The following is a 27,334-nucleotide window of genomic DNA, read 5'->3' as shown; positions in this document are numbered from 1 at the left end:
CGCTGGCATAATGTGCAATCGCCTCAACAATTTCAGTGAACTGTGGAGCATTCATTACGTACGTTTCGACACCAGAAACGTGGTCCTAGATTCCGGAGTGGGAACAGCAGCGGTTTTTGAAGAACACTGCACGGCGATTGGCGGCCGGCACGGACGGCGGACCGGTGCCGCGGAACGCGCGGGGCGGGCCAACATTGTCATATTGACGGACCCCTACATCATAGTTCTATGCTCAAAACACATTACAGATATACCCCACTTAACACAGAATTAAACAATGAAGACGTGTGTTTAGAGCTTGCGTAGTCACGAGATATGGTCTCGTATGTATGAGATGGTAAAGCTGAAAAGCACAGTTTCCACAGAAATGTGGCCTTTTACCTGATATAATAGGGCCAGTTATTAGCCTGACAACATAAAACAGTACCAATCGCGAGATCTCGTTAAGACCAATCCACTGGCATTGTTCGTTAAGCTCTATTTTTATAAGTTCGGAAATGCCAGGGGGTCGCATTGACTCCTACTCTCATCCCCTTATCAGTTCACCTTATGAAAAACGGCGAATCAGAGCAATGCATCAGGATGTAATGCAGAAAGTTTTTTTCGAAACCTTCTAACACATTGGTGGTAGGATTTACGTGGATAACTGAGCGCGAAAATAGCAACCGTAACCGCGTACGACATCTGCAATAGCGTGGTTGCCTGACAGTGAGACGCTGCAAGGTTGCGAGAACGGCGGCCCATCTAATTGTACGAGAAATAAGAAGAAAAACCGTGATCGCGGCAGACCCGCTTCAGCGGTGACTGCAATGTGCCACCTCAATGCATGATGAACATGAAGTCCCCGTAAAACGTATACATAATCTGACGATCGGGCGCCACGTTTGGATCGTTCCATAGAACGCTGCGATGGCCTTGTCTGATGTCTGCTTGTCTAACATGAGAGTGCACTTTTTTAGCCTGGGAGCCGCGCAGCCACCAACCATTTTAAACTTGTTCGTCACTAATTTGCCTCTGGGATCAACCGGCTTAGACTGGACCCATCCCGGTTTCATTCTATTGTTAAATAGAATTCTTATCCGCGTCGAACATAAAAGTTTAGACACGGGACAACGTAAGCACCTGCGGTGCCTACCGTCGCGGGCGCTGGAGGACGAGAGGATGCAGAAAAATCGGATTATTGCCGGCAGCAGCCGCAGCATCAGTCCGGAATCACCAGGTCTCCTTGACCAGGATGGCGTTCTGCGGCGACATAAGTTGGTCGGGCTTAGAAAGCCGACATGCCCAGAACGCTCCAGATTAATGAAATCGCAACGACTGTAGTTAAGCCGCATGCCAGGGGCTCGAACGTCTGATCATGCGCACTACGAATGAATGCAGCATGCCATGATGTCCGCACCTTCAGCAAAGAGAGCTGCCCTCCTCACCCGATATAGCGCAAAGGAACAACCTTTCTACAGTGTTCTCTTATGACAAATAACAAGTTCGTTTGACTTAGTGCGAAGCAGCCCCCGCCGAAGCACTAGTAACAAAGCCGTTCCACGGCGTCCTTTTTCTACTAGCCCGTAAGTTTCACGTGTTAGAGGCTTGCTTTTCACAGAGTAGTGAATTGAATCCTATCAGGCCAATTTTGACGGCCCTGGCAACAAACAAAAGATTGCTTCTTAATTGTCTCGAGCCGATTCATAAAGCTTTTTGTGTCTAGAAAAGACAAACTCGCAAGGCAAACCGGGTCAAAGTTTTTGCGCACGGTACGCTGTGAACTTTCCGACTTTCGCAATAGATCCACCTGTTTCAGTAACTCACTCGATTACGTGCTGGATTCAAAATTGCAAGCTTGTGTGTGGTGTGTGGTGTGTTCAAAATTGCAGCTCACGAAACCGAGATGTTCCAGGACCGTTTCATGTTCCCTAGAAAATATGCCAAATTGTTTGCTACCAACTAATACATGCTGCCAATATCATAAAGTGCACAACTTCTTGAGAGTTTCTTTCAAGAAGTCTAGACGCAACCAAAGCGACATATACCAACATTCATACCAGCATCCCAACATTCAACACCTACACTGTTGTGCCACCTGCGCCACGCTTCTTTCGGTTATCGGCTGGAAAATATAAATACAAACTAGAAATTTAGCATACATCGCAAATCTAGCGTATTTCTAGTCTCATGCTGCTGCTTTTTTATACTGAACTTCGCTCTACCCGGTATCTTTTACCCTGGTAGGAAAAGGTCCGTATTCGAAAACACGCAACGCGTGTATTAGAGATGGGTTGAGTCCTCTCGCCAGGGCATTTGTCCGGGCTCAACACACAATTCCCTTTAGCGGTCAGCGGGTAGCCCACCGTCGGGGTGCTGTGTGAGTCATGCCATGTCAACTCAACCACTAAAAGTCCAATATTTCAGATCAACATCTCTGATCGAGACTCACCTTGGTATGCAGGATTATCTTGTGCTCTGATCACGATGCTGACGTTTTTAGACCTCTCTGCCACGCCGTTTTCCGTTAATGATGACGTTGGAAAATTACATGATGACGGAAATGCACTTTGTGTAGCGATCATATCTGTGCGACCGTAAATCATTTTTTTTGGAAAACGGCAATATGGAAACACATATGGAGGCAATATCATGCTCAAAGCTGTTGGTACAAGGACAGGTTGAATCACTGGCATCATTATCAGATTGTTATGCTCTTTAACATCTAAGTTCATGTCCCCAGCTCGATGGCTGCTTCGATTTGCTTGAAACTCTCATGTTCGAAGTGACTCTCAGCTCAGTTCTTTATCGGACATCCTCAATAGAAAAGTGTGAACTCTTCACACACTCGCACAGCGCGGATGCGATCATGGCGGGGCGGACCGGTGCGGTGCGACGCTCCCGGCAGGTCGGCCCGTGAGCACCCAGCCCCCTTGGGCCGGCCCGCCCTGTGCAGATGAGACCGGCAGTTGCCGGCCCCACTCCCGTGCTGGTCCAGACAAACGACTTCAGACGGCTACAGTGTTTGCTTGAAAAATGATGGCGTCGCGGTTATCAGTCTTCTCCCCCACACTCAATGACTGGTCGGCCCAGCTGGGGCTCACTTAGTGTCGTGAGCTCTCTCTAGACAAATGGTTATGGGTGCACAGCGGTTATGTGCACGGTTGCCAATGACGATGAAGCATTTATACCCTTTAATAGGAGGGGTCTGCCTTAACCTGTTTGACATGAAGCACAAAATGACCAATGAAGTCCTGCGACCTGTCAGCAAAAGGTTTTTTGTTGGCCATAGTTTGGCTGTGGAGTTAATACAGGTCAGTGACAAGCTTTGCGCAAAATGCAGAAAGCAGACCCTCAATAAGGAGTCTGGGACCATATATCTACCTCACTCGGACTCGTCGACCACACCGGACATGTCGCGGTCAGGCCCATCGAGCCTGCTCCTACAGCCGGGTGTGTCGAATATACGAAACCCGTCACAGCCGGGGCACAGGCTCACCTCCATTCGGCGGTCATCTAAATAGCCAGCAGCCATCTCAGCAATCATTTGTGAAGCTGCGTCTTCATCATCGTCCACACACGTGCTACATTGAGCCGAAGACACTCCGAGCAGTCCGATCGCCAAGAAAAAGCTTAATGTTGTCCTGGCTGCTATCGGAGAAGCGCCAGTCCGTACAGGTGAGCTGGCAGGTAGTCTGCGTCTGTCTGCAGGTGAGCTGGCAGGTAGTCTGCGTCTGTCTGCAGGTGAGCTGGCAGGCAGTCTGCGTCTGTCTACCGTAGGATATCTTTATGAAAAACTAGACATCTGAAACACCCTACATCTGGAGTTAACTGAAGATTCTACTATGTCATCAAGTTGTTAATTGTTGTCTTTAATTAAGAGCTAGTCCGTCTGCACCACTTAAAAGGTAGAAACGTTTTAAGGTTATCACCAAGTTATCAGCATAAACATGGCTCAGAAATGTTCCCAGTCAAATTTAATGTATCTACAAATCATACAGATATCACGTAGTTGATGAGAAACACATGCTTCGCTACAGTGCCTTCCTAAGAATATGCTCCTTTCTATGTTATTCTAAGCGGTGTCAGATAATACAAGTGGGATGATAAAAAATGAGTCAGCGAAAGGGAAAATTGGGACGCGACCTTCAGTGTCAAACGGGATTTTAAAGACTTAAAACTGCCCCGAGGTTAGGCGCCATCAAACACGTAATCAACAGAGTGCAAAACATGTGCCGAATGACGGGGGCTGATGGCTGCAGAAGAACAACAGGCAGCTGTGGAAAGTGCGCACCTGTAAAAACAACTGCCGTTGTTGGCAGCTGTGTGGACAATGACGAAGACGCAGCTTCACAAATGATTGCTAAGAATGCTGCTGGTTGCTCAGATGACCGCCGAATGGAAGTGAGTCTGCGCTCCGGCTGTGACGGATCCCGTATATTTGATACACCCGGCTGGGGGCGCAGGCTCGATGGGCCTGACCGAGACATGTCCGGTGTGGTCGACGAGTCCGAATGAGGTAGATGTCTGACCTCAGACTCCTTATTGCGACCTGCCTGTTGCATTCTGCGCATTCCTCGTCACTGACTGATACGAACTCCAGAACCAAGCCATAACTAATAACGAACCTTTTCGTGACAGATCGCAGCCCTTTATTGGTCGCTTTAAACTTTATGCCAAACGCGTTCACGCGGACCCTCCTTTTGAAGGGTATGAACGCTCCATACCCGCCGAACAAGCGGGACCGTCTGTCCAGACAAAGCTCACGACGCTAAGTGAGCCACAACTGAGACGGCCGATATCCTTGAGTGTGGGGGAGAAGACTTATAACTGTGATGATATTATCTTTCAAATAATAAACCCGGCCGTCCGGAGTCGCCCTTCTGGATCAGGACGGAAAGCAGCCGACATCTGCCGGCTTCATCGGCGCAGGGCGGACCGGCCTTCAGGGGGCCGGCTAGCTGGAATGGCCGCGACGCGCCGATCCGCCCGTCTGTGATGACATCCGAAATGTGTGAGTGGTTCTATATCTATATATATGTGGATAGAGGCGCCTATCAGGCAACATATGTCGCGCCAGGCTTGGAGCATGCCTGAGGCATCATTGAGAGTATCATGGTGGTTGGGGTGGGGCTCGAATCGCACTGGCTGTTTCCGTAAGGACACATAGCCTCGAGGACTCCCGCACCTTGGATGCCCTCCCCCAATGCTGCCCGTGACCGGTTGGAATTCCGCCATGCACTCAGCTACCCTGGCTGTCGAGGTCCTTCGAGGTTTTTTCGCGGTCGAGGAAAGCAAATCCAGCCGTTCTTCAAGATTAGAATTGAGTGGACGACAAGACCCCCGGATAGAAGAAGATTGTTTTTGTGACTGAACTATCCCATTGGCTAGGGCCCGCATTTTTTGCAGAAGCAGTTATCCTGACATCAGTGGAAGGAAGTTATATAAGGGAACGGTTCAGTTGTGTTCATGCTATTACAAGTTGCGGTGATGACGGCCTTCGGCTGTTCGCTTTTTGCGGTTTGAAGGCTTTTGGAAGGTGAAGGAGGCTTGCAGTGATTCGCCCATTCCTGATGACGCTGCTGGATATTAACATCATTGCCATTTCATGTCATATGGTTCCGCGTTACGCGGCTGGCGACAATGTTATCTGCAAAAGGCTGGTCCGCACCAAAAAAAGTTTTACTTCCTCTGGAGATAACCCTATAGGGTTATCCAGCTGAGTCCGTATACGGACCATTTATGGACTAGACTGAATGAGTTGGTGTGGAATCACCCTGCAGAAAAGTACATCTCACCCGGAAAAAAAAACATCTCAATGTGCAGAACAGAAGTCACTTTGCCCAGGCCTTCTTCCAGATTTGCTACACAGCACCTTGGCCGGCCAGTCTACCCGTGCGCAGGTAGGTCAATCTACCCGTGCTCAGGCAGGTCAGTCTGCCTGTGCACAGGTAGGCCAGTCTACCCGTGCACAGGTAGGTCAGTCCACTTGTGCACAGGCAGGTCAGACTGCATGTGCACGGTTAGGTCAGTCTCCCCGTGCACAGGTAGGCAGTCTACTCGCACACAGGTGGGTCAGTTTACCTGTGCACAGGTAGTTCAGTCTGCGTGTGCACGGTTAGGTCAGTCTACTCGCGCACGAGCGGGTTAGTCTACCCGTGCACAGGTAGGCCAGTCTACCCGTGCGCTGACAGGTCAATCTACCCGTATGCTGGCAGGTCAGTCTGCCTGTGCACAGAGAGGTTAATCTAACCGTGCACAGGTAGGTCAGTCTACCCGTGCACAGGTAGGTCAGTCTACCCGTGCACAGGCAGGTCAGTCTGCATTTGCACGGTTAGGTCAGTCTACCCGTGCACGGGTAGGTCAGTCTACCCGTGCACAGGTAGGTCAGTCTGCATGTGCACGGTTAGATCAGTCTACCGTGTACAGGCAGGTCAGTCTACCCGCGCACAGGTAGGTCAGTCTGCCTGTGCACATGTAGGTCAGCCTGCCCGTGCAGAAGTAAGTCCGTTTAACCGCGCACAGGTAGGCTGACCGCCCAAGGGACTGTGTAGCAAAGAACGTATTTACCTAAGGCCCAGAATTTTTGCATCGCGATTTTGCCAGGTTCATCGTAACACTCAAGTTTTGACCCTCGGTGGCATACGTTTTATTATGGGTATATTGGTTGTCGAGCATACTCCATTGTTTTCAGATGCATCGCGGAAGGCGAGCGGACCATGCGGCATTGGATATCTGCAATGGCTTTGCTTACCTCCACCTACCCATAATCATTTTTGGCTTGCTCAATACCGAATCCAGGTAACAAAATGCTCTCAAGCAGCACCCAAAACAGCAAAACTGCGGCTCTCGTAAATCTGGTTTTTGCCCTTTCCCAAAATCAATTTAAAAGAGCTCCACCTATGAGTCTGATTATAACGGAATTTTAGCCCAACACAGCTGATGATTTCTTCGCACCCGACATGAAGAGTTCAACTACCCCAGCTTCTCAGGCCACTGAGCTATAACCATCGTTAATACTTCGCTTTTTACATTCGCCACCCGGTGGGTACGCTCTTGCCCTATCAATGCCATGCATACAAATATATACAGCGTACAGCTCAGAGTGTTAAATGTAACTGACTTTGTGTCAACTTCAATACAGCGTTCGATCGCCGAGTTAGGCGGATTAGTCGCGCGGGGCGTGCTGCCTGCGGTAAGCTGGTGAGGAATGCCCGCCAGACGGGCGCCTGAGCGGCCACGGGAGGAGACCGCGCTAGGAGGCTGATGCACTGTAGGGGAGTGAGCTCTGCGAGGAGGACAAACGGTGTCTGTCCACCAGCAGGTCGCTGACTGCTGCAGCCCTGGTGACGCTGAGGGAGGCGGTCGAATGCTGGACGGAAAGGGCCTCAAGTTGATGGCAGGCGTCAGGCAGCAAGGTGTTTCCAGGGCCCCAGACCCTTGCAGGGAGTCGCGCTGACAGGCCCCGTCCTTGACCCTTTACCACCCGAGCGGATCGAGAGCGGGTGGGATGTGCTCAAAGCAGAGCGATTCCGTGACAGGGTTGGCGGCGAAGTGCATCAGTCTACGAACATGAGGTAGGCGGCGGAGACCGACTACACCACAGACGGATGGGCACGAAAGGGCGTGCAGAAGCACGCAGGCCCGAGCGAGGAGCTTAAGAACGTCGGAAGGGAAGGAGCAAAGGAACTTCGTAGCGGGATCAGGTTCAGAGTCGGATGTCCGGATGATGAAAGATGCACGGGGCTCCAGATACTGAGCGAGCCACGCCACGAGCTGAGAGCCTTGATAGAGTGGCAAGGTGAGGTGCTGGAACACGGCGGAGTGATGTGCAAGCTCACAGTATTTATCTCATGGGTGATGCTGAGTCCAAAATTTTAAAGTAAGTCTGCACGTATGCATTCTAGGTTTCTTTGACCAGAACCATTTTTTGAGGTCGAAGGTCACTCCTCGATGTGTACCTTCAGTTGAGATGGGCCGATGACCTTGGGCATGAGTGCCGTCGGCGTAGACTCGTAGACGTCCATGGGACAGTAGAGCGGTAGGATCGTTGGTGACGAGGAATAAAATAATTGGCCTGATGGTGGGACCCTGAGTCGCGTGTGAGCCGACGTGGCGGGGAGCCCGCCTTACAACCCGTTGTCGTTCGTGCAGAAAGCTCGGCAGCCTAATCGGGGCACGCATCGCCCCATTCAAACTTGGTCTGAACGACGCCGTGATCAACACTATGGGATGCTCTCATTCAAGGGAGTTATCCTCTTTTGGGAGACATTTCAAGAGCCTGCTCTGGTGAAACCTCAGAACCAGTTACGGCTAATAATAGCACTGGGTAGTGTCACTACGGCACCATCAATATGTAATGACGACATTAATTTCAATTATTTTCAAGTAAAAATTCCAGCGTCAACGTTTTTTCATAGCACTACGCTTCTTTCTTTCATGGTAGCCCCAGAGTGTAGCCGTAGGCTGAGACAATTACAGTTATCGCGAATGCCGACATCATGACGACGGCAGAATGTGCCGCGGGCCTCCACCAATCATTACACACTAGAGGTACCGGTTCTGGGTTGTTTTAACGCGCGGCTTAAAGTGGCAGCTTTACTGACATGGGTAGTATCAGTACAAATGCATGTGTGTGATTGGCACAGCGGGTGGCTAAGGCCATTTACGATTTAAAAAGAGCTATTGTTCTGACAGACATAGGGCGAATTCAAAGCCATAGTGAAACGTTTTGTTGAATTAACGAATAGTAACACATTTTTTGGAAAAAACAATAAAACAAATGAATAGCATCATGCTTGCATTATTTTTTTGTAAAGTGTTTCAAACATTCACAGCAGTCGTGAAAAAGCAATTTTAATGTATTGCAAACAATAGTTTCAAAACAACTAGTACAAGTGGACCATGGATACCGTCGATCGAATCGGACGCATCTGATCTAACAACAAATGAAAATGCAGAAAAATGCTATACTACCTCTAAGCTATGCGTCGTTGCTGACGTTAGCAACGTGAACATCTATAAGCATCTCAACGGAGCTTGTAGCTAAAAAGCACGAAAAAGCATTCAGCCATGGTTTTTTAAGCACTGATGCAGACAGAGCTACTGAGCTTTTCAGATAACACCGTTTTGTTTCCTCGTTAGTGTGCATATTCGTTATGCGTCATGAAACGGAAACGTGAGGCTAAATGGGAGCAGGAGCCCCAAGCTGAGGGAGAGCCAAACTCAATTTCGGATGTCACTATACAAATGAACCACCAAAGAACTATTGATTAACTCTCAAGAAAGCTGGGAGAGCTACGTGTAATTGTTGGAATCTCGCTTGCACAGTCCTAGCAAAGCTTATCCGGAACTACTACCACCTCTGAATACAGTCTGTTCGTTTTTGGCTGTAATGCTCCGCTTTCGCCTCTCACTACACTCCATTCTATTCGGCTAAAACGTGTATACGTTGGCAAGCTTTGCTGAGGTTGAATATGACAAAACATATATTTTGGCGATGGGTATAAATATGTCGCACATTACCACCGCGCTGATTATGCAGCAATGCCGGTATGTTTTGCGGACGAGCCCGCAATACGCGTCTGGGTCAGTATGGGTCTGGGCGTTGCGCAGCCGCCTGTGCCATTCTGCTGCAGCTGCACAAACCTGCCATCGAGTGGCCATCTGGGGCGTGAGTTGAGTCTGCTTGCGATTCTTGGGACAGGCTCGGCCTCGCCACTAAACGGGACATTCTGCTCCATTGTATTGACGATGAGGCGAACCGAGTGCGCGAGGTTTGCTGTCGTCATCCACAGCCAGCAGCAAATCGAGCTCCGACGTAGTAGAGCGCCGTCTCCAGGAATTCTACACCTTGTAGCCCGACGTCATCGTTGAGCGTTTCTACTTCCGCAATCGTGTCCAGCGGGCCGTTGAGGCAACGGCCGGGTTCGTATCTGCCCTGAGGGGCTCAGCCCAGGCGTACGCGTTCAACACGACGAATGACAAGCTCTTCCGCGACGTCGTTGTAGAGAAGGCAGTCTACCTCAGGTTCCGGTACCACTTCTTGCAAGACAAAGACCTGACGCTCGATGAGGCGGCAGTACTCGTGGAGGCCTATGAGGGTTCGCTGAAGGCTCCTCCGCCACTGCTCTTTCTGCGGCCCATCTGCCGGTTTCCATGGTTATCGCAGATGCCGCTGGCTCCTCGACCCAGCGCTCCAACCGCCGTCGCAAGGACCTGTCATTGACCTGTGACCTGTCATTCGTGCAGCCGCAAAGGTCTCTTCCCGTTCTGGTACCGCAGTGAATCGGAAAAGGCTCATGCTCCCAAAAGACCGGCGTCGCGCAAGCTTCAAGTCTGGTCATGCTCCTCCAGGAGCAGCACTGCCGACCTGATCTCTGGCGTGTTCACCACCGCAGGAGAAGGCGTTCAACAGGTTGCGACTCTCCAAGTGGACACAGGCGCTACCTGCTCCTCATTCCTGGCATGGAAAGGGCACACCAACTGTCCAATGCTGCGTCATACGAGCTCACAAATGCAAACTGTATGTTTCTGTAAAAACTGCCCGCCAGCGGAGTGACCTCTGCCGACCATAGTGGGATTCAACGGTGCCACACTCCCACAAACGTCCTTCTAGTGGAGACGTCTGAGCGGGTGGCTATCGTGGATCTGGATTTGAGAGAGGTAAAACGGATTATCTCAGCCAGCAGGCTGATCCGGTCGTTCAACCCGCGGCTGACAGCCATATATCGTGACATCGGTCGTGACATCAGGCTCGACACATTCGGGACGCTCGTGACATCAGGCAACAGGGAGCGCCGCGCTGGCGCCGTTCTGACCCAGGTCCCGCCGGAGGGCGAGGGGCGCCCTGTCACACACGTGTCGAGGCCTTCACCGACGGCGGGTCGCGTACTCCGTGTCCGAGACAGCAACAATCAGTGCTGCCAACGCTGAGGGGCACTGACGCATCCTCACCTCTGGAGCCGTTTCTTCAAGCCTGAGACCAGTCATCCGGCACTGACGGCGCTCCTCGCTCCTACGTCGTCCAACCGCGCCGGAGCCTGCACAGCCAGATAGCAGTTCCGCCCCTGCTATGCTTGTTCTCATTCAAATACAGGACGGGGCACGCCACCCCAGTGACCGATGGCCTGCCTCGGATCCGCTCCCCCTACACAATCGGCTGAAGAGGATGACGGCGATGACGTTAACGCCCTCGTCACGGACGCCGCCGTCGAGGCACTCCCAAAACAGGGCCATGTGGGCGGCGTTGGAAGCCGACCCAGCACTGGAGCAGGTGCGAGAGCCGATCCCGACGGACTGGCCCGACTCCGCCTGCAAATGCTTGTCAGCCCTCGAGAGTTCTTTGCAGTTCGACACGAGTTCCAAGTAGGCGACGACGGTATTACGCTATGGGGCGAAGACCGTGTTGTTGTGCCAGCCTTCCTGGAAATCAAGCACTTGCACCCGGTCCACGCGACGCACTCGCATGGTGCAAGTCTCTTCTAACCCCATTGGAGCCTGTCAACCACGCCATACCGAGGACACAGCTCCCACCGAGGGCGTGCCACACACCAGTGCCGTCGGTCGCGCTCGCCGACCGACGTAGGGGTCGGAGCTGGGAATCGTCATCGCGGATCGGTCATGGCTGCACCGCCCCCTGCCCACTGCGCATCACTACGGTCAGGAGCAAGCAGCCCGAGCTTACGTGGACGCTGGCCGGGACCAATGACGAGGTGAGCTGCTCAGCGCCGCGTGGGCAATGCACGGGCTTTGGGAGGAGAGTATCGGTGTCGATGGCCTCCAGGGAATCAGCGAGACATCCGAGAAGTACCTGAGGGACTGCGGCATTACCCACCCGACGCCATTATCGTACTGTCACCGAGTAAGTGCGTCATTCGAGCGCCGCTGCTCTGCACATCTCGCCCTCAAAGCTCGTGCACGGACGCTGCACGAGGCCGAACCCGCCTGTGCGGTCAGCCGCCGCGCTCGACCGCAGTCAGCTGAGTCAAGTGCACAAGCGACGCGACCGCAACACATGCAGCACATGGGGCCTCGTCATGGAGGGATGGAGGGATAGATGGGTGACCAAACCACACACCATCCATCGGCGAGACCCGCTCGCGTGAAGCGATCCGGCCACGTGCAGCAGTACACCGCACGATTGTGGGCGTCCGAGACGGTCCGGCGGCAGGTGGTGCGAGCGACATTCTTTCGGTCGGGCCAGATGAGGCGGAACGCGGCTCGCCTGGCTCCAGCTCCGAGCAGCGGCCCAGCTTTGAAGCCTGGCGTCGAGGACAGTGAGACGTCTGTTCTCGAAGCCGTGCCGCCGCCGCCGGCTGCCGGCGCCTCGCGTGCAGCCCTGCACCCGGACCATCACCTGCCGTCGCGCTACTGTCCGGTTCGAGAAGCTCTCGCCCCGTCAGATCGCCGGCCGATGTCACGTGACGGCGGCGGCGGTTCCAGGGGTGCTACGAGGCTGTCATTGTCGGCCTTGGTAGGATCACGGAGGCTGCACCGTCAGCACCCGCCGCTGGCCTAGCTCGGCTTCAGCGACGTACAAGCCTTTGTACTGAGCGTCTGCGAACGTCTACTGTGAATGTCTGTTTCCCCTTTGAAATTTTCGGCACACCACCGCACGGCGTCGTGCAATGTCTATATTCGATGTTATTGACAAGGTTGTAAAGTGGTTGTAATTTTTCCGCCCTTTTTTTGTCAAAACTACAGCAGCGTGACCATCGTCTGTAGTCAACTGCATCATGTTTAAACCCGATTAGCATGACAACACGCAAAAACACAGGCCCTAGCTCCCGATTCCTAAGCTTGTGGAGCCAAGTACTGTGAACAACTGGGGTGCACGGCATTTACGACTCAAAAGTAAAGCGATGAACCCTGTCTCACGTGGCTCAAGCATTTACCAATACCTGTACCAGACGACACGCTATGATAAGTACTGTATCTTTTCAATTCAATGCTGGTTTCGCAAAACCGGTTCGCAAGAGGCTGCGTCAGGATGACTCTGCCCCAAATAGATGAGCCCATGTCGCCCTAAATACTGCCTCTACCTGGATTCGGGCCACCTGAGCATGATCTCTAGCATTGGGGGGGGGGGGGGGGGGGGGGGGGAGGGGGAGGTCACTGCCTGGTTGGAGGCGGGTGAAGGATGAGGCTGTATGTATATCGGCGGGGGGGGGGGGGGCTCGAATCTCTCCAACTGAATGCAGCTATTACGTAAGTCGTTCAGTGCATTAGTGAGGAACATTTCTCACATAGTTAAGGCAGTGGTATTAACCTTATTCCTCGGAGATACCAGGTAGGTGGAGATTATACCAGGAGAATGGAGATATAGTTGGGTTGATATTTCGGCAACATGTCTTTATCGGAAAAATAGCTGAAGGGAATTCAAAATTGTCTGCCGATAATCGTACTCGATTTTTCAATGTTTTTTTTTTAGGGCAAGCCACAGGTTTTATAGGACACCAACATTCCGGGGATCCAAAGAGCGACTGCCAGCCATTACCACGATACAGTGCCTATCTAAAAATTAGAATACGCGAACATATGTGTACATGCAAACAAATTCAAGCAAATAGGCATCACACATCACGCTTCGTTCAAACATGCAAGCAAGTTGAAGTAAACAGGCATCACCCATCGCGCATCAATTATACATGCAAACGATTTCAATTGAATAAGCATCGCACCTACATTTTCACACTTCCGGCAAAACACGCTAAGGCTGAAATCGAGGAAAGTATGGACCCTATGCCACTTTTAGAGCCCAGTCATCTACAGAGCGCAGGCCCACCCAAACAGGAAATAAGTGAATCTATTCTTATAAAAAATTGGTGGCCACTTCTTAACATGCGGGACTCATGGCCGATCATGCAAACGTAATATGTGCCTTTATGTGTGATGTGTTCTAGCTTAAATCGTTTACATGCGTAAGTGATACCTGGTGCGTGATGTGCGATGTCTGTTCAGTTAAAATTTAAAGTGCCTAACAGGGTATTCTGCGCCAACAAGCGGCCTCGAATCGGTAGGGGTAAGGTTTGCTCAACACCAATGGGGACGGGAGCCCGAGCGGCAGAGTCTCTCTCGCGTTGGTCGGGGCCCTCTGACACTGAACGGAGACATGAGAACTTATTGTAAGTGCTCATATTGAAGCAACGGAAGGGTCCTATACCAGCCAGGATCCCAATAACAAGCGATGGGCCTTTCGGCCCAATGCCAGCATGGGCCCATTAAACCGAACTGAAGTCTTCGTGTCAATCATTTGACCACCTGCGGTGATCAGGGATCTGTTGCATCAATGGGGGTTTCTGCGTTCATCCGGAGCCAACGGCGCAGGTCAGAAGGCCTCCAGCGTCAGGGAGCGGACCAATGTGATATGATGTATCCCTCTAAGGGCCTCCGGGTCGGATAGGGGATCCCGCTTCTCGTCGCCAGAATGGCGGCCGGAAGACACAGCGCGGTGGGACAGAGTGGCCCTACAGTTCTTGAACGAGAACACTAACGTGCCCCGTAGTGTTCCCTTTAAGGGGCCTTTTCCCGGAAAAGCATGAGGCCTCGTTTGTGTTGAATGGAGGGAGCCGAAATGAGAAAAAAAAAACGCACAAGGTCATCGCATTTTTGCCTGAGAACGTTCCTTCTTTTGCAAAATCAACTAGTGAAATGAAAAAAACATCGAAAGGTTTGAGCCTGAGCGTCGGTTGACTATAGCGTGGTGGTTAGCATGCTTGCGCTAACCACTGCGCGCCTGGGAAACCAGAGGCACGGGGTTCAATGCCCTGCAGTACCCCCCCCCCCCCCCCTTCCTGCCAGGGTGAGAGGCAGGCGGTGCCATGTAGCCTAAGCTGCTGATGAGTGCGTCTTCAAATCCCAATGACATGCCCGTCACTCCCGGGTAGCAAGCACAGCGGTGACCGGAGTTACAGTTCCCCTAAAGCTGATTAGCGTTGGCCATTGCAAGTAAGACCAAGTGGTGGGCGCCCTGCGCACAACAACCATCGTAAAATAATGTTTTTGAATGTCGTTCAAAATTGATTCGTTATGCTCAAAGGCTAGACTGAGCGAATCTCTTGCATAATTGTGAGGTTGTCCTCTGGCTACAGTTACAGCAACACGGAAAAGCGAGATTCTACCTTTACTGTGCCAGTTACAAGACCAGATTCCAGCACTTCTTCCAGGTACTGTGGGGGCCAATCAGCTCTTATCATAAGTATAAACATGGCACAAATAACATATATCCAGAAATATCTCTAAACGTACAACTTTGTGTCCTTAAGCTTTTAAAGGTGCTTTTTCAACTGCGTCATCATTTTCGCCCACCTGTTAGACGCGGCGTAGTGTTAGCCGCGGGACCAACGCTACGCAGTCCTTGGAGACTGCAGCACCTGGTGTTGAGGTTTTTGTTGCTGAGATATGCGAGCGCACATGCCCAAAACGACATCACATAATGCGCATGTTCTGACTGAATATTGAATCTTTTCAGGTAAACATGATGTGGCCCTGTTGATACGAATTGTTGACCCGCTTTGATCTTCGGTCTACATTCGCGGTGTCCTCGCATGTCTCTGTATAACCCAGGTAGATTTTTTGATTATATTTGATTTTGAAATTAGTTTCTCAGTTTTGTCAGTTTAAAAAAGGTTCATTGGACCATTGTTAAGTGAAAACCACCAGCGATTTAGTTCCTGCAAACGTATAACGCATAATTATTTTCAGTTCATTGATTACAAAGTCCAGGCAGAATTGATATCGTGGTAGCGTCTGGCTTTTGCTCCAGGTGTAAATGGTAAAAATGCATACAGACATATACATATATATATATATATATATATATATACATATATATATATATATATATATATATTATATATATATATATATATATACATATATATATATATATATATATATATATATATATACATGTGTGTGTGTGTGTGTGTGATGGGAAAAACGTGCCCTCATTGACAAATTGGCCACATCCGGCGATTTTTTAGGGCGGCTCTTTTACTGTCAGGAGGCTCTTTGTCAGCGCTGTGCCACTCCCCCTGCCAAGGTTCTGGATGCGCGCCTGGTAGCCACCACTGGGTTACCTGGGACCCGGAGTCCAAAACGCATTAACATTGGGCAGACTGAGCTATTTTCGTGCGTTGACTGCACACCATGTCACCGGAGCATCTTGGCCTCCAGCAGTAGTGGGTGTTTGGAGCGTCCCTGACAGCAATCATTTCCGCACTATTGCGATTGCCGGCCATGCAATAAGTCATGGTCGCGCATACGGCGTCACCGGCTTACGATAATGGGGAGGGATTTGGGGGGGGGGGGGGCAGGAGGATTTCGGAAAAGCTAATTCAGGTCCACTATTGCAACCCATAGGTGTAATTGCGCTTCAGTGTTGGGAGGACTCGCCTGCCCGGCGCCGCCGCCCGATGGCTGAGGATCCCACGGTGATTGTCGTCAGCTGGCAGTGGCGCAGGTGACCTCGTATTTCGCTACTGAAGCCCCGCAAGATTCTCAGTGGCGCAAGGGTTCCTGCGTGGCCTCCCAACGACAGCGGCGGTCCTACTGTTACAGCGGTCTGGCTCGAAATGTTCTCTCTGTCGTCCCCAGCCTGGTTGGCCCCGCCCAGACGCCCGCTCTTGGTCGCCCCGCCCGGACGTCCACCCTTGGTCGCCCCGCCCGGACGTCCACCCCTGGTGGCCCCGCCCAGGCGTCCGCTCTTGGTCGCCCCGCCAGGACGTCCACCCCTGGTGACCCCGCCCAGACGTCCACCCCTGGTGGCCCCGCCCAGGCGTCCACTCTTGGTGGCCCCGCCCGGACGTCCATCTCTGGTGGCCCCGCCCAGGCGTCCACTCTTGGTGGCCCCGCCCAGACGTCCACCCCTGGTGGCTCTGCCCAGGCGTCCACTCCTGGTGGCCCCGCCCAGACGTCCACCGACAGTAGCGTCCCTGGCCGTGTCAAGGTAGACAGCGCCAGTCTACAACATCGCATGTACACTTGATGCACCAGGGTCCCAGCAGCGCGATTTGAAGGTTATCAAGTAAGTTACAAGCATGCACTTTTACTCTAGCCCGGCAGGTGCATAATTCGCCGCACACGAGCGCGGCCCCACCGTTGGCTGCAGCTAGCAGCGGCTGTCACCAGGATCAGCGTAGTCAATCGCTGGGGGACCGTCACACCACAGTGTAATTGGGCACGGCGTCCAGCTTCGGGCGGTTTAATTCCTTTGATCTAGCACCGATAAGCGGGAACGGGTTCGCTGGGAACGTCGTTGCTTAAGACCATGTCATGAGTTATTGAGCCATTCCATAGGGCGTGGCTGCCGAGTGGGACGTCCGATGTTGGCATCCACACGTCAGCGCACCAGAGCCGGCCAGTAACGCTGCGTGCAGGACGGCCGGCGCTCGGTGCCGCTGCGACGGGCGGCCAGGGTGCCCAGGCGCTCCGCTCTACAATGGTCAGCAGGGTGGGCTGGTGACCGGGAGGGACGGGCTGACTCCCAGGGACGGCGCCAGCGTTTTCCGTGTAAGCCGGCGAGCGGTATCGGCGAGCCGCACTGCGGCCGGACAGTTCGGGCCCGTCCAGGCTGAACTAGCCGAGACGCACCACCGCACCAACAGCTGGAAACAAATCAGCGACCCCGCTTTGCCGCACCGAGCAAACAACCACGCCACGTATAGTCACACAGGTGTATTTATGATGATACACACATACACACATGGGCCGGCGCGGAAGGAGGGCGGACCCCGCCGCTGCCAGGGTGTGATCCGACCGCCGCGGCCCGCGTCGGGCCGGGCGTCGGCCATCCCCAGGGAAGACCCGTGAGCAATCGAGAAAGCGCGCGCGGCCGGGCGGCGCGCACCGCACGCGCAGATCGGAATGGCGCCGACTCATCACAGAACGGCTCCGGAAGAGCGTGACGCGCGCGCGCGCCGGCAGGGCGGCAGGACGGCGCGGCGCCGCCCGCGGCGGCCGGGCGCCGCTCGGGTGGGATGTAAAGGCTCCCGAGAGCGGCAAACAAGGGCGGCGCCACAAAAAAACGGCACGGTAACATCGGCCGACGGTAAAAAGCTTTAAAAACAACGGCGCGGTGAGAGCAGACTGCAGAAAGACTAGACACGATGTCCGCTATGACAAAAGTTAGCGCTGGGGCGTGGCGCCACCGCAGAGGGCGCGCGCGTCGCCGAGCGGCCGCCGCCGATTGTCACAGGGCGCAGCAGCGCGCGGGCAGGCGGGCCCGTTTCAGGCGCCAGCCGACAGACGGCCGACGCGCCGAGGTGCCGGCCGGGGACGGCTGCCGAGCGGACCGCGCTGAGATCCCACCGGCCTTGACCGGGGTCAGGGCCGCGGCGCCGCAGCGGCGGGAGCGGGGACGGCGCTCCGGCTGACGCGCCCAGCCTCCGGTCTACACACGACCGGGGCGGCGCCATCAAAGCTTCTTCGCTTGCACCAGCAGTTCGTCGATGAATCTCTGTGAAGAGCATGCCTGTCAGGGCGACCGCTTGAACACGGCGTTCGGCGCGCTGGAGGGGCGACGAGAAGCCCGAACTGGGCGGCGGTCTCACTTCTCAGCGATCAGTCCAGTCTCAGCGAGAGCTGTACGGGTTCAGACAGTTGCGATGCAAACGCAAAAGTTCCCGACACAGACGGGACGTCCACTTTATGCGGTGAGCTCAGCGGAGAAACATCCGTGGCGTTTAGAAAGGCATCTGATACAACAGAATTGGTGTACGTAACCTTCAGCTGGCCTGAATGCGGATAAGGCACGTCAATATGCCTATCATGATGAAAAAACAGCAAGGTTGTTCACCGCGCAGGCATGGTCACGCGATTGCATAAGGCGCCGCGCGAAGGGGAGGTGCCGCCTCTGATCAAAAATAGACCGTTACGCCAAGGCGGACATCAACGGGGTCTCCGGTGTTCATGGGCACCCGGCGGAGGCGTGAGCTCTCCGACACACCTTCAGAGCATCGGGTGATTCACTGGGTTCTCTGAGTGGCCGACGCAGCCAAAGGTCACTAGATGACACCCCACACTTTCGCTTACACTAGGACTGTTCGACTATCATCTCAGCACAACCCGCGGGGCACTACATTTGGAAGGTGCCGATGGCACAAGGCCAGTCGGGCAGCCGAGACTGGGGCCGCTGCCAGAGCGGCCTCGGTCGCCCGTCTGACCGCCAGAGCCGAGGCCAGTTGCTCACGCTGACGGCGTCGGGCGGCGCGGCCGCGTCGCTGAGGAAGTGCTGCAGGAAGAGCCGGCGCCGGCCGTCCTCCTCGATGTCGAGCAGCTCGTCCAGGTCGAGCTCCTTCTCCGGGGCGGCGGACGACTCCTGAGGGCGGCGGGCGGGCTCTTGAGGGGTCAGTCGCACGGCTCGAGGGGACCGCATGGAGCCGGCTGACGAGCAGCCGCCTCGAAACGGACCGGACAGCTCTCACAATGCGGATAATCCAAGGGCATCGGCGGTGGGCTTAATCATCCACTTTGCAGGCACACTGCAGAAAGCCCATCACGCCACATGCCGCACACAAAGCACACCGAATCGTAGATCCTTAAAGTAACACGCTTACACGGAATCCAAATGCAGTACCGTCTCAAAAACATTGCATTTTTACTTGATATGCAAAAACAGAGTTGCCAGTGGAGCACCCCGCTCCTGCTGTAGAAGCGATATCAACGGCAGACCTGCCAAGCCGCAGCTTGCCACATTTCATCACGGTTCAGTGGACTATGAGCCGCCGCTGGCCTGCTCGACGGCCGCCGCACTCACCGCGACATAATACAGTCCAAACGCACTCGCCGGAACAACAGCCCGGCCGCTGACCCACTCACCCCGTACCTGCACACCCTGACCTTATCCTCGTGACCGGCAGCTCGGCCGGTGCACCCACCCTGACCCCATTCCCGTGACCAGCAGCTCGACCGGTGCACCCACCCTGACCCCAGTCCCGTGACCAGCAGCTCGACCGGTGCACCCACCCTGACCCCATTCCCGTGACCAGCAGCTCGACCGGTGCACCCACCCTGACCCCATTCCCGTGACCAGCAGCTCGGCCGGTGCACTCACCCTGACCCCATTCCCGTGACCAGCAGTTCAGCTGCTGCACTCATCCTGACCCTGGGCAGTCTAGACCCTATTCTCGTGACCAGCAGTTCGCCTGTTGCCCTCATCCTGACCCTGTACAATCTGACCTTATCACTGTGACCGGCAGCTTGGCCGCTGCATTCGCCCTGACCCTATCCAACCCGACCTTATCATCGTGACCAGCAGTTCAGCCGCTGCACTCACCCTGACCCTGTCCAACCTGCTCCTTTTCTCGTGAGCGGCAGCTCGCCCGCTGCACTCACCCCGATCCTGTACAGCTTGGCCATCTCCTCGAGCAGCCACATCTCGACCGTGAGCCGTTTCCTGATGAGCGCCATCTGGTGGCTGCCGTACTTGGCCGTCAGGTACTTTTTCCGGCCGTCAGCCGGGTCGTCACCCTGCTCGAAGTTGACCGTCTGGCCGCGGGGACGGAGGGCATCAACAGAGGGCTCACAGGCTGTCGCCCATGGCGAGGGCCACCACACCGGCAGGGCTCGCGGTCTAGCCGCCAGAGGTCCGCACATCGGCGGCAGATGGCTCGCGAGCTGGCCGCCAGAGGCCAGTACATAAGGGACGGGTTCACAGGCTAGCCGCCAGAGGTCCGCACATCGGCGGCAGATGGCTCGCGGGCTGGCCGCCAGAGGCCAGTACATAAGGGGAGGGTTCACAGGTTAGCCGCCGGGGGAGAGGGCAGCACGTAGCCAGGCAGGCGGCCGGCACCAGCAGCCGGCGGGAACGTCATCAGAGCAAAACGCAAAACAGTACGCACAAATGGCGAGACATGGACATCGTGCCGTAAGTTGCATCCACGAAACACCTCGATGTTGTTTCAGGCACAGGAAACGGGATTGCGCGATGGCTTTACCAAAAGTGGCTGCACGTTCACGTACCAGCGGCAGGAACACCCAAATCATTCAAAACGTGCTGTGCTCATCGCCACAAATGCCTTTCGCATTGCCGGCAGCTGTATCGGGGCCGCCGCCCTCCGCCTGACGACCCCTTCAGCAACACGTGGCGCCACGCCAGACCCCGACCGCGTGAGGGGCGGCACACAGCCCCGCACGCGCCCAGCCGCCGGCCACGGTCATCGCAGCTCACCTTGGGCGACTTGGCCGCCTTGTCCATGGCCGAGCCATTGGCGGCAGCGTAGTCTGCAGCGACGCCCATCTCCATCACACGCGTCTGCGAGGGACAGACGAGATGGGTCACACTCCATTCCCGGCCGGAGCCGACGCACGAGGCGGGCAGGCACGACTGTCCGAGGCCGCACACGCGCAGTGCCAGCAGGGCAGCCCACAAGGCCAGCCCGTGGAGGAGACGTCCGCACACAGTGCCGACCCCCCACCCACTTCCGTGTCGCCTGCATTGACGCCTCGATGAGGGACATCAGGGATCGGGGACCCGGGTGAAGGAGAAGCCGTCACTGATCCCGTGGGGAGCGAAAAACCAGCAGCGATATGACCCTTACTAGCACCAAAGACACATAAAGTGATCTCTGATGACTTGTGAGTTGTCTTTCTAAAGACGTGTACAGCGAGAAACCGATGAGCTGACACAACTACAATAATAAACCACCATAAGCACATGGCGTAAAGCATAACTGACGTGCAATGACATGAGCATCACCGGAGTGCAACGCTGCAAAACGACATGTTCCAGTCGTTCAAAAAAAAAAAAAAATCGGGCTACACGACTCTAGCATTATGGTGGAATCCGATTTATTCGTACCGGCATCCGGTTGAAAACTGTGTTTAGCTGTAATTGATGATGTCGGCTCAAATCCGGCTCTACAACTGAAAGCAGAAACCGCACCCAGACGCCGTGCAATGTTAAAATCATGCACTAAACCATTCATTGAAGGCTGTCCGCGAAGCAGCCCGCGGGACAGCCAACCAAAGCAAACAAACGAATCGTTAGAACTTTAGGGAAGCTCTTTGTTATTTGTTGTTGCTGTGGAACCGAACATAAGTTATGTGAATTCTCCGTTCATTTCAGCAGCTGTCTCATCGCGCACTTTGCAAACACACTGAACTCAGTTGTCACCAATAATGGGGTACTGCTAGCTGAAGAAAAAAAAAACAACAAAATCGTCCTGCACCTGAAAGGGCACGACACTGCTGCAAGCTCCGGCCGGGACAGCTCCATATGCCCGAAGTCAAGTTCTTATTCTGATTTGGGCAAATCGGCGCTGATTGCCGAGGTGGTGCCGTCTCCCTACACAAACTCCCGACGTGAGATGGATCGGCCCAACACGCTGGCCTGTTGACTCGGGTGACAACTTCGCCAGCAACAGCCGTCCGGAGATTAGCGTGAGCGCCCCGAGGCAAAAACTGCCGGCCGGCCGTCCAGCTGAGTCAGATTGCGCCAGTCGCTCCCGAAGCCAGGGACGGCCGCTGAGCGGTCAACAAAGGCACGGCGCGCGGGCCGTGACCGGACGGCGCCCTCCGCCCGGCACACAAAGGACGCTCGCCCTGCACGGGCCGAACTACAGCGCAACAGGGCACGAGCCACTGCCGAGGCATCCGCCGAGCTGATCAGCCGAGATACAGCCCTCTAACCCCCCAGCTCAACACCCGCCGCATTCCCACGGAGGCAGTGACTTGTTTACCTTCGTCGGGACCCATCCAGTCCCTTTCTCTCCTTTCCTGATTAAGTGCTGCCTCCCCTGGCCTCTCGGTCCGCATTCAGAGCGACGACTACACTCATCTCTCTTGCACCGCAACGTCGCCTGGCGGCTGTCCTGGCATGCGCCGCTCGGCAGCAGCGGCGCCGGGCCCTGTCGCCGGCTGGCCAGGTCACGGGCGGCGGGCCGGGCGCGCAGCCGGCCGCCACACGTATGCGGCCGGCGGCGGGGCGTGACTCAGCGGCGGCCGCGGAGGACGGGCCGGCCACCGACCTCCGCCGCACCCCTGCCGAGCTGACGGGCAGCCGCCGCACACACACACACACATACACACAGACATACATCCACACAAGTGACGCGAGCTAACGCGGCGGGAGCCGAGACAAACACGGCCGGGGCGTGGCCTCGCCGCGAGACCAGATCTCGCCGCGCCGCCGCCGCTCCGGCCGAGGTCGAACGCGCCGCTGGCTGCGACTCGCGCTGCACCGCGGCGGACCCGGAGGCAAGACGCCACGGAATGCACGGGACCCGGCGCCCGGACGCCGCCAGGATACCGCAGCCATGCGTCATGCGCGAACGCCGACATCCCACAGGCCGTCTCCAATGACCCACACATCGTGGGTCACCCGTCTCCAAAGACCAAAATCACGTCTAAATGGCATGCCAACAACGCAATGCACGCATCCCTGCATCGCAGTGCATGCCTTGAAACCACGAACGGCCTCCCCGATGAACATGGCATGTCACCGCGGCGGTGCACGGATCAGTGCATGTCTCGCCTTACAGTTATCGAAGGCCACCGGAGCGTGTAAACGGGGACGGCGTCCTGCTGGTCGGCATGCACGCGTGGGTTCGCAGTACGTCAGATGTCGGCTGTCAGCCCCGTCCGTCCCCGTGGCGAACAGCGAGCGCCGCTGTCGATACGTCCCAAAGGCCGGCTATAATTCACGCTCGCAGTTCAATGCATTTTACTAGAACTGTTTAAAGACTGCGCCACGCCGCCGGGCCACGCAGGCGGACTATGCAGAACCTTTTCTGGAGGCGACCCAGCAAATCATCTAAGTTTGCGGTCGACGGTAACAATGAAATGGCGTTTGGGTATGTGCGGCACCTTTAAATGCTTACGATCAATGATAATGAACTCGCAACATCGCCGGCGACGACTCCCTTCAGTTTTCCATGTAGCAGTGCAAGCAGCGAAGGCGGTGCTAGCGTTCGGCGGGTGGGGGTGGGGGCGGCGGCGGGGCAAGAGGGGCACGGGGATGCTTCCCGCAAATCTGAAAAAATTGACCACATCATCGGCGCCAAAACGCAGGGTGGCAGCGCCCTGCAAAAACCCCGTCAGTCAACACGGGACCGGCGTGGCGTCTCGTCTGACAGGCACACGCGAGAGAAGCCAGACTCATAAGGAGACCGCCATGACACCTGTCATGTCTGACGCGAAAATCTGACCGAAGGTATCCAGACGGCCCCGGCATCTCTCTGTCGACCTGACCTCCCACTGGTGCTGTTCGTCCAGCCCATCGCCCACATTCCGCCCGGATTGGAGGTATCTGGCTGCACTCGTGACAGGACTTCGGAAGGCGACAGCGTCCGGCCCCCGTCCATGTCGCCAAGCTGCAGGTCTCGCGTCTCTGAACGGCCCAGGCAATTTGAAGGTGGCTGATGCATCCATGCTATTCACAATCTCCTTGCTCTCAACTCCCTACCTGCCCCAGCCAGCAGGCTCCGACACTCGTCCTTAAGAAGACCAAAACCGTCGGATCCCTGACCTACGACCGCACATTCATGGCCTGCATATAAGAATGAACAGTACTGCACATATGATTACCCTTTCCTCTGCCATGCAAATGGTGCCGACACCATGCCGCTACAGTGCCAGCTGTCAAGATCTTGCTCAGAGTCTTGTTGATTTTATGTGACTTGCAAATGTTGTGACTCCCTGAATCGAGGATGCTCAATTTTGCTCATGCTGCCATGCTGCAGGGCATGCTAACATGACAATCACAGATGTGAGCACCTTAGGAACCCTACAGCAGAAGATTTCAAATAGCTGTGCCAATCGTTTCTGAAAACTCCATGAGGCTGCAAGCAATGGTTGGCACCACAGGGGATTGAGGTCATCAGAAGCATGACTGGCCAGGCTATTTAAGGCCATGAAGCACAACTGTGAGACAACATTCAGTTGAGAGGTAAAGAACTTGCTTGCTCTTGCTTTCCTAACCTGCAGCTCAGTGCTGCAGTGGGCAGTGCTCCCAATAATGCAATGCTCTGGAGAGACCCACACAACACAAATTCAATAAACATGCTTCAATTCTGCCAGGTTGAAGCTTTCACACTGGGTGCACCAGAAGTGAATATGGCACATGCATACTATACAACAGCATAATCTTACTAAGCAACACTACAATATCAACCATAGCCCACTTGCTCAGTGTATGGAGGCAAGGGGCAAGACCCATCCAACAAAAAAGTGTTAAGTGGCAATACTTCAGCAGCCCATAGCTAACTGTTCTGCCTCACACAGGTGACCATAATTTCAGCTTTTTTGATGCAAATTATCCCTTTATTAATTGGCCAGTGCTAGTGGTTTGCCAGAAAACTGGTTTCCCTTAGTGCTGAATAGAAGTGATGCCATCAAAAGCAGTCTTTAAGGGGAAATTGGACTGACCAAATCATACCTGATGGGAGCACCTTTTACAAAAAATGTAATATCTTGTCACAAGTTACCAGTCTTTTACAGCAATGACAATGTATTAGCTGATCACTGAACATCATATAAAATTCATATGACACAATTATATCATAGCTTTAGTCCATTAAATGCAGTACACTGTGATGGCATAGCTGTCACTGCTTGGAAACTATTTACTCACAGCTGCACCAAAGCAATTCACATTCTCTGAGTATAGTATGTATAGCACTTTTGTGCTCATGCACAGCTATAAAGCTCTTTTGAGTGTGCTGGTTGATAGGAACAGGAAAATGCTTCCTCCAAAATTCCAGCAAGAAATTCAACATGAAATATCTGAAAACCAAAAGTAAGTCATAGCTGACAAACAGCATTTCAAAATATTTGTAATGTATTTATTGAACCCAAGCATATGACATTTCACATAATACAGCTGATTCATCAATTGTGCAGAATCTCCACCCATGGAGTTTGTGAACTAACATTTCAATGTGATAAATCTTAATATTATCTAGCATGTTATTCAGGTTCAAAATTACTGGCTCATGAGATACATCTGCCAGCCATGCATGAACATAGGCAATTCCTGCTTACACACCATTGCTGTGATGATCACTTCACTGATATTCACAAAAGTTTTGGAAAAACTGTATGCACCCTATAACCATCATGTGGTAATAGAAGTGATGGCATAAGGTGAGAATCAGCACCATCTTGCTTATTCCACCCTCAGATCTAAAATATGCCTAAAATCTAAAATATAAAAAATATGCCATGTTGGAATTGCAATACCACCAATTATGACACCAGCAATCCAGATGATCCAAGAAATGGTGAGTATGGGATGGGGTGACAACTTCCGACACAACAAACGAAAGAAGCACATGAAGCACTAGATCTAGCAACTACATGCAGGCCAAAAATGAGAGCCCTTCCTAGCTCACTATCTCAGCGCCTCTGCTAACATTCCTCTAAAACCACAATTACTTGAGTTACCTAACTCACATAGATCGTGATATTAAGAAGTCTCACAAATGCCGAATATAACATGGAGAACCGCTTGCTTTCCTTAACCCATCCTTATTTTATCTTAGATTTCGCCGACAGCCCGAGACACAATTATGGCGCAGGCAAATGCCGGCTTCCGCCTGACCACCAAGGATTTAGGCCGTATCAACCAAACTCGGGATTCATACTTACCTTATTTGAAAACCTACGATGCGCAGCATGAAAATGTGCCTATCTTGCTCTAGTGATAAACCATCCCCCCCAGCAACACTCCTTCCCCCACCGCTCCGCACCACAACTACCAACACGGCTACAGATGGCAGCACCATCCACCACAACAAAGGGACGGTTTCCGTCGCGAGCAAGAGCCAGCTGTCCCATAGCCTTGAGGCAGCTGTTCGCAGCATCCAAGGGCGGAGTAAGCACATGATGGTTAATTTATCTGTGACAAAGAATACAGCATAAGATAGCACAGCAAGCCATAAGATAACAAAAACCTTTCCTTCAAAAACTTTTAATACTGCCCCATCATTTTACAGTTCTGTAACCGCCTATGTCCACCAAGCCATGTGCACTTCGGTTTCGTCCGCGGGTTGCGTCGGGTGGGGTTTGCTGGGCGTCCAGCCGTCAGATATCGGGAGCACCAATTGTGTCCCAGTCCTTGGGATGGTCCGGTACAGAAGTCGATATCCGGCTAACGAGATGAGCAAGCGAAGGCGCTCGCATTATTTGCCGGAGATGGAACCGCAGACGATGATCAGGAACAAGGCTCAGCTCGATGTCAAAGGTGGTGACCAAACAGCGTCCGGATATTTGCTATTCAGTTTGGGAGCACTTCAGCCCCCTAGCTTGGGCTTAAGCCTGCCCCAAAACTTCAGCAACAAAGTGGGCCAAATCCGGGAGAAACCCGCTTGCCAACGCATTTCAGGGAGTAGGTTCCGCCATTTTTCATAGTGCA

General features: G+C 53.8%; 1 protein-coding gene across 2 annotated transcripts in view; it reads right to left on the bottom strand.

The window, feature by feature from the left end:
- Positions 1–17,638: 17,638 nt before the first annotated feature.
- Positions 17,639–27,334, bottom strand: part of LOC119105927 (protein phosphatase 1 regulatory subunit 14B) — a 33,415-nt gene continuing 23,719 nt past the window's right edge. Inside the window, exons 1-5 of one of the 2 annotated variants that reach the window (XM_037229505.1) lie at positions 26,569–26,695; positions 21,152–21,235; positions 20,317–20,469; positions 19,172–19,300; positions 17,639–18,439 (exon numbers count right to left, since the gene is read on the bottom strand). In XM_037229505.1, coding sequence (XP_037085400.1) covers positions 18,398–18,439; positions 19,172–19,300; positions 20,317–20,469; positions 21,152–21,226 — 399 coding nt within the window. In that variant the 5' untranslated portion in view covers positions 21,227–21,235; positions 26,569–26,695 and the 3' untranslated portion in view covers positions 17,639–18,397. Of the gene's footprint in view, positions 18,440–19,171; positions 19,301–20,316; positions 20,470–21,151; positions 21,236–26,568; positions 26,696–27,334 lie in introns of those variants that run through there. The other variant, XM_037229498.1, reaches the window with a different exon arrangement.

The sequence above is a fragment of the Pollicipes pollicipes genome, unplaced genomic scaffold (assembly GCF_011947565.3).
Source record: "Pollicipes pollicipes isolate AB1234 unplaced genomic scaffold, Ppol_2.1 Scaffold_2555;HRSCAF=2994_pilon_pilon_pilon, whole genome shotgun sequence".
Lineage (NCBI taxonomy): Eukaryota > Metazoa > Arthropoda > Thecostraca > Pollicipedomorpha > Pollicipedidae > Pollicipes > Pollicipes pollicipes.
This window is presented reverse-complemented; position numbering and strand designations above follow the sequence as displayed.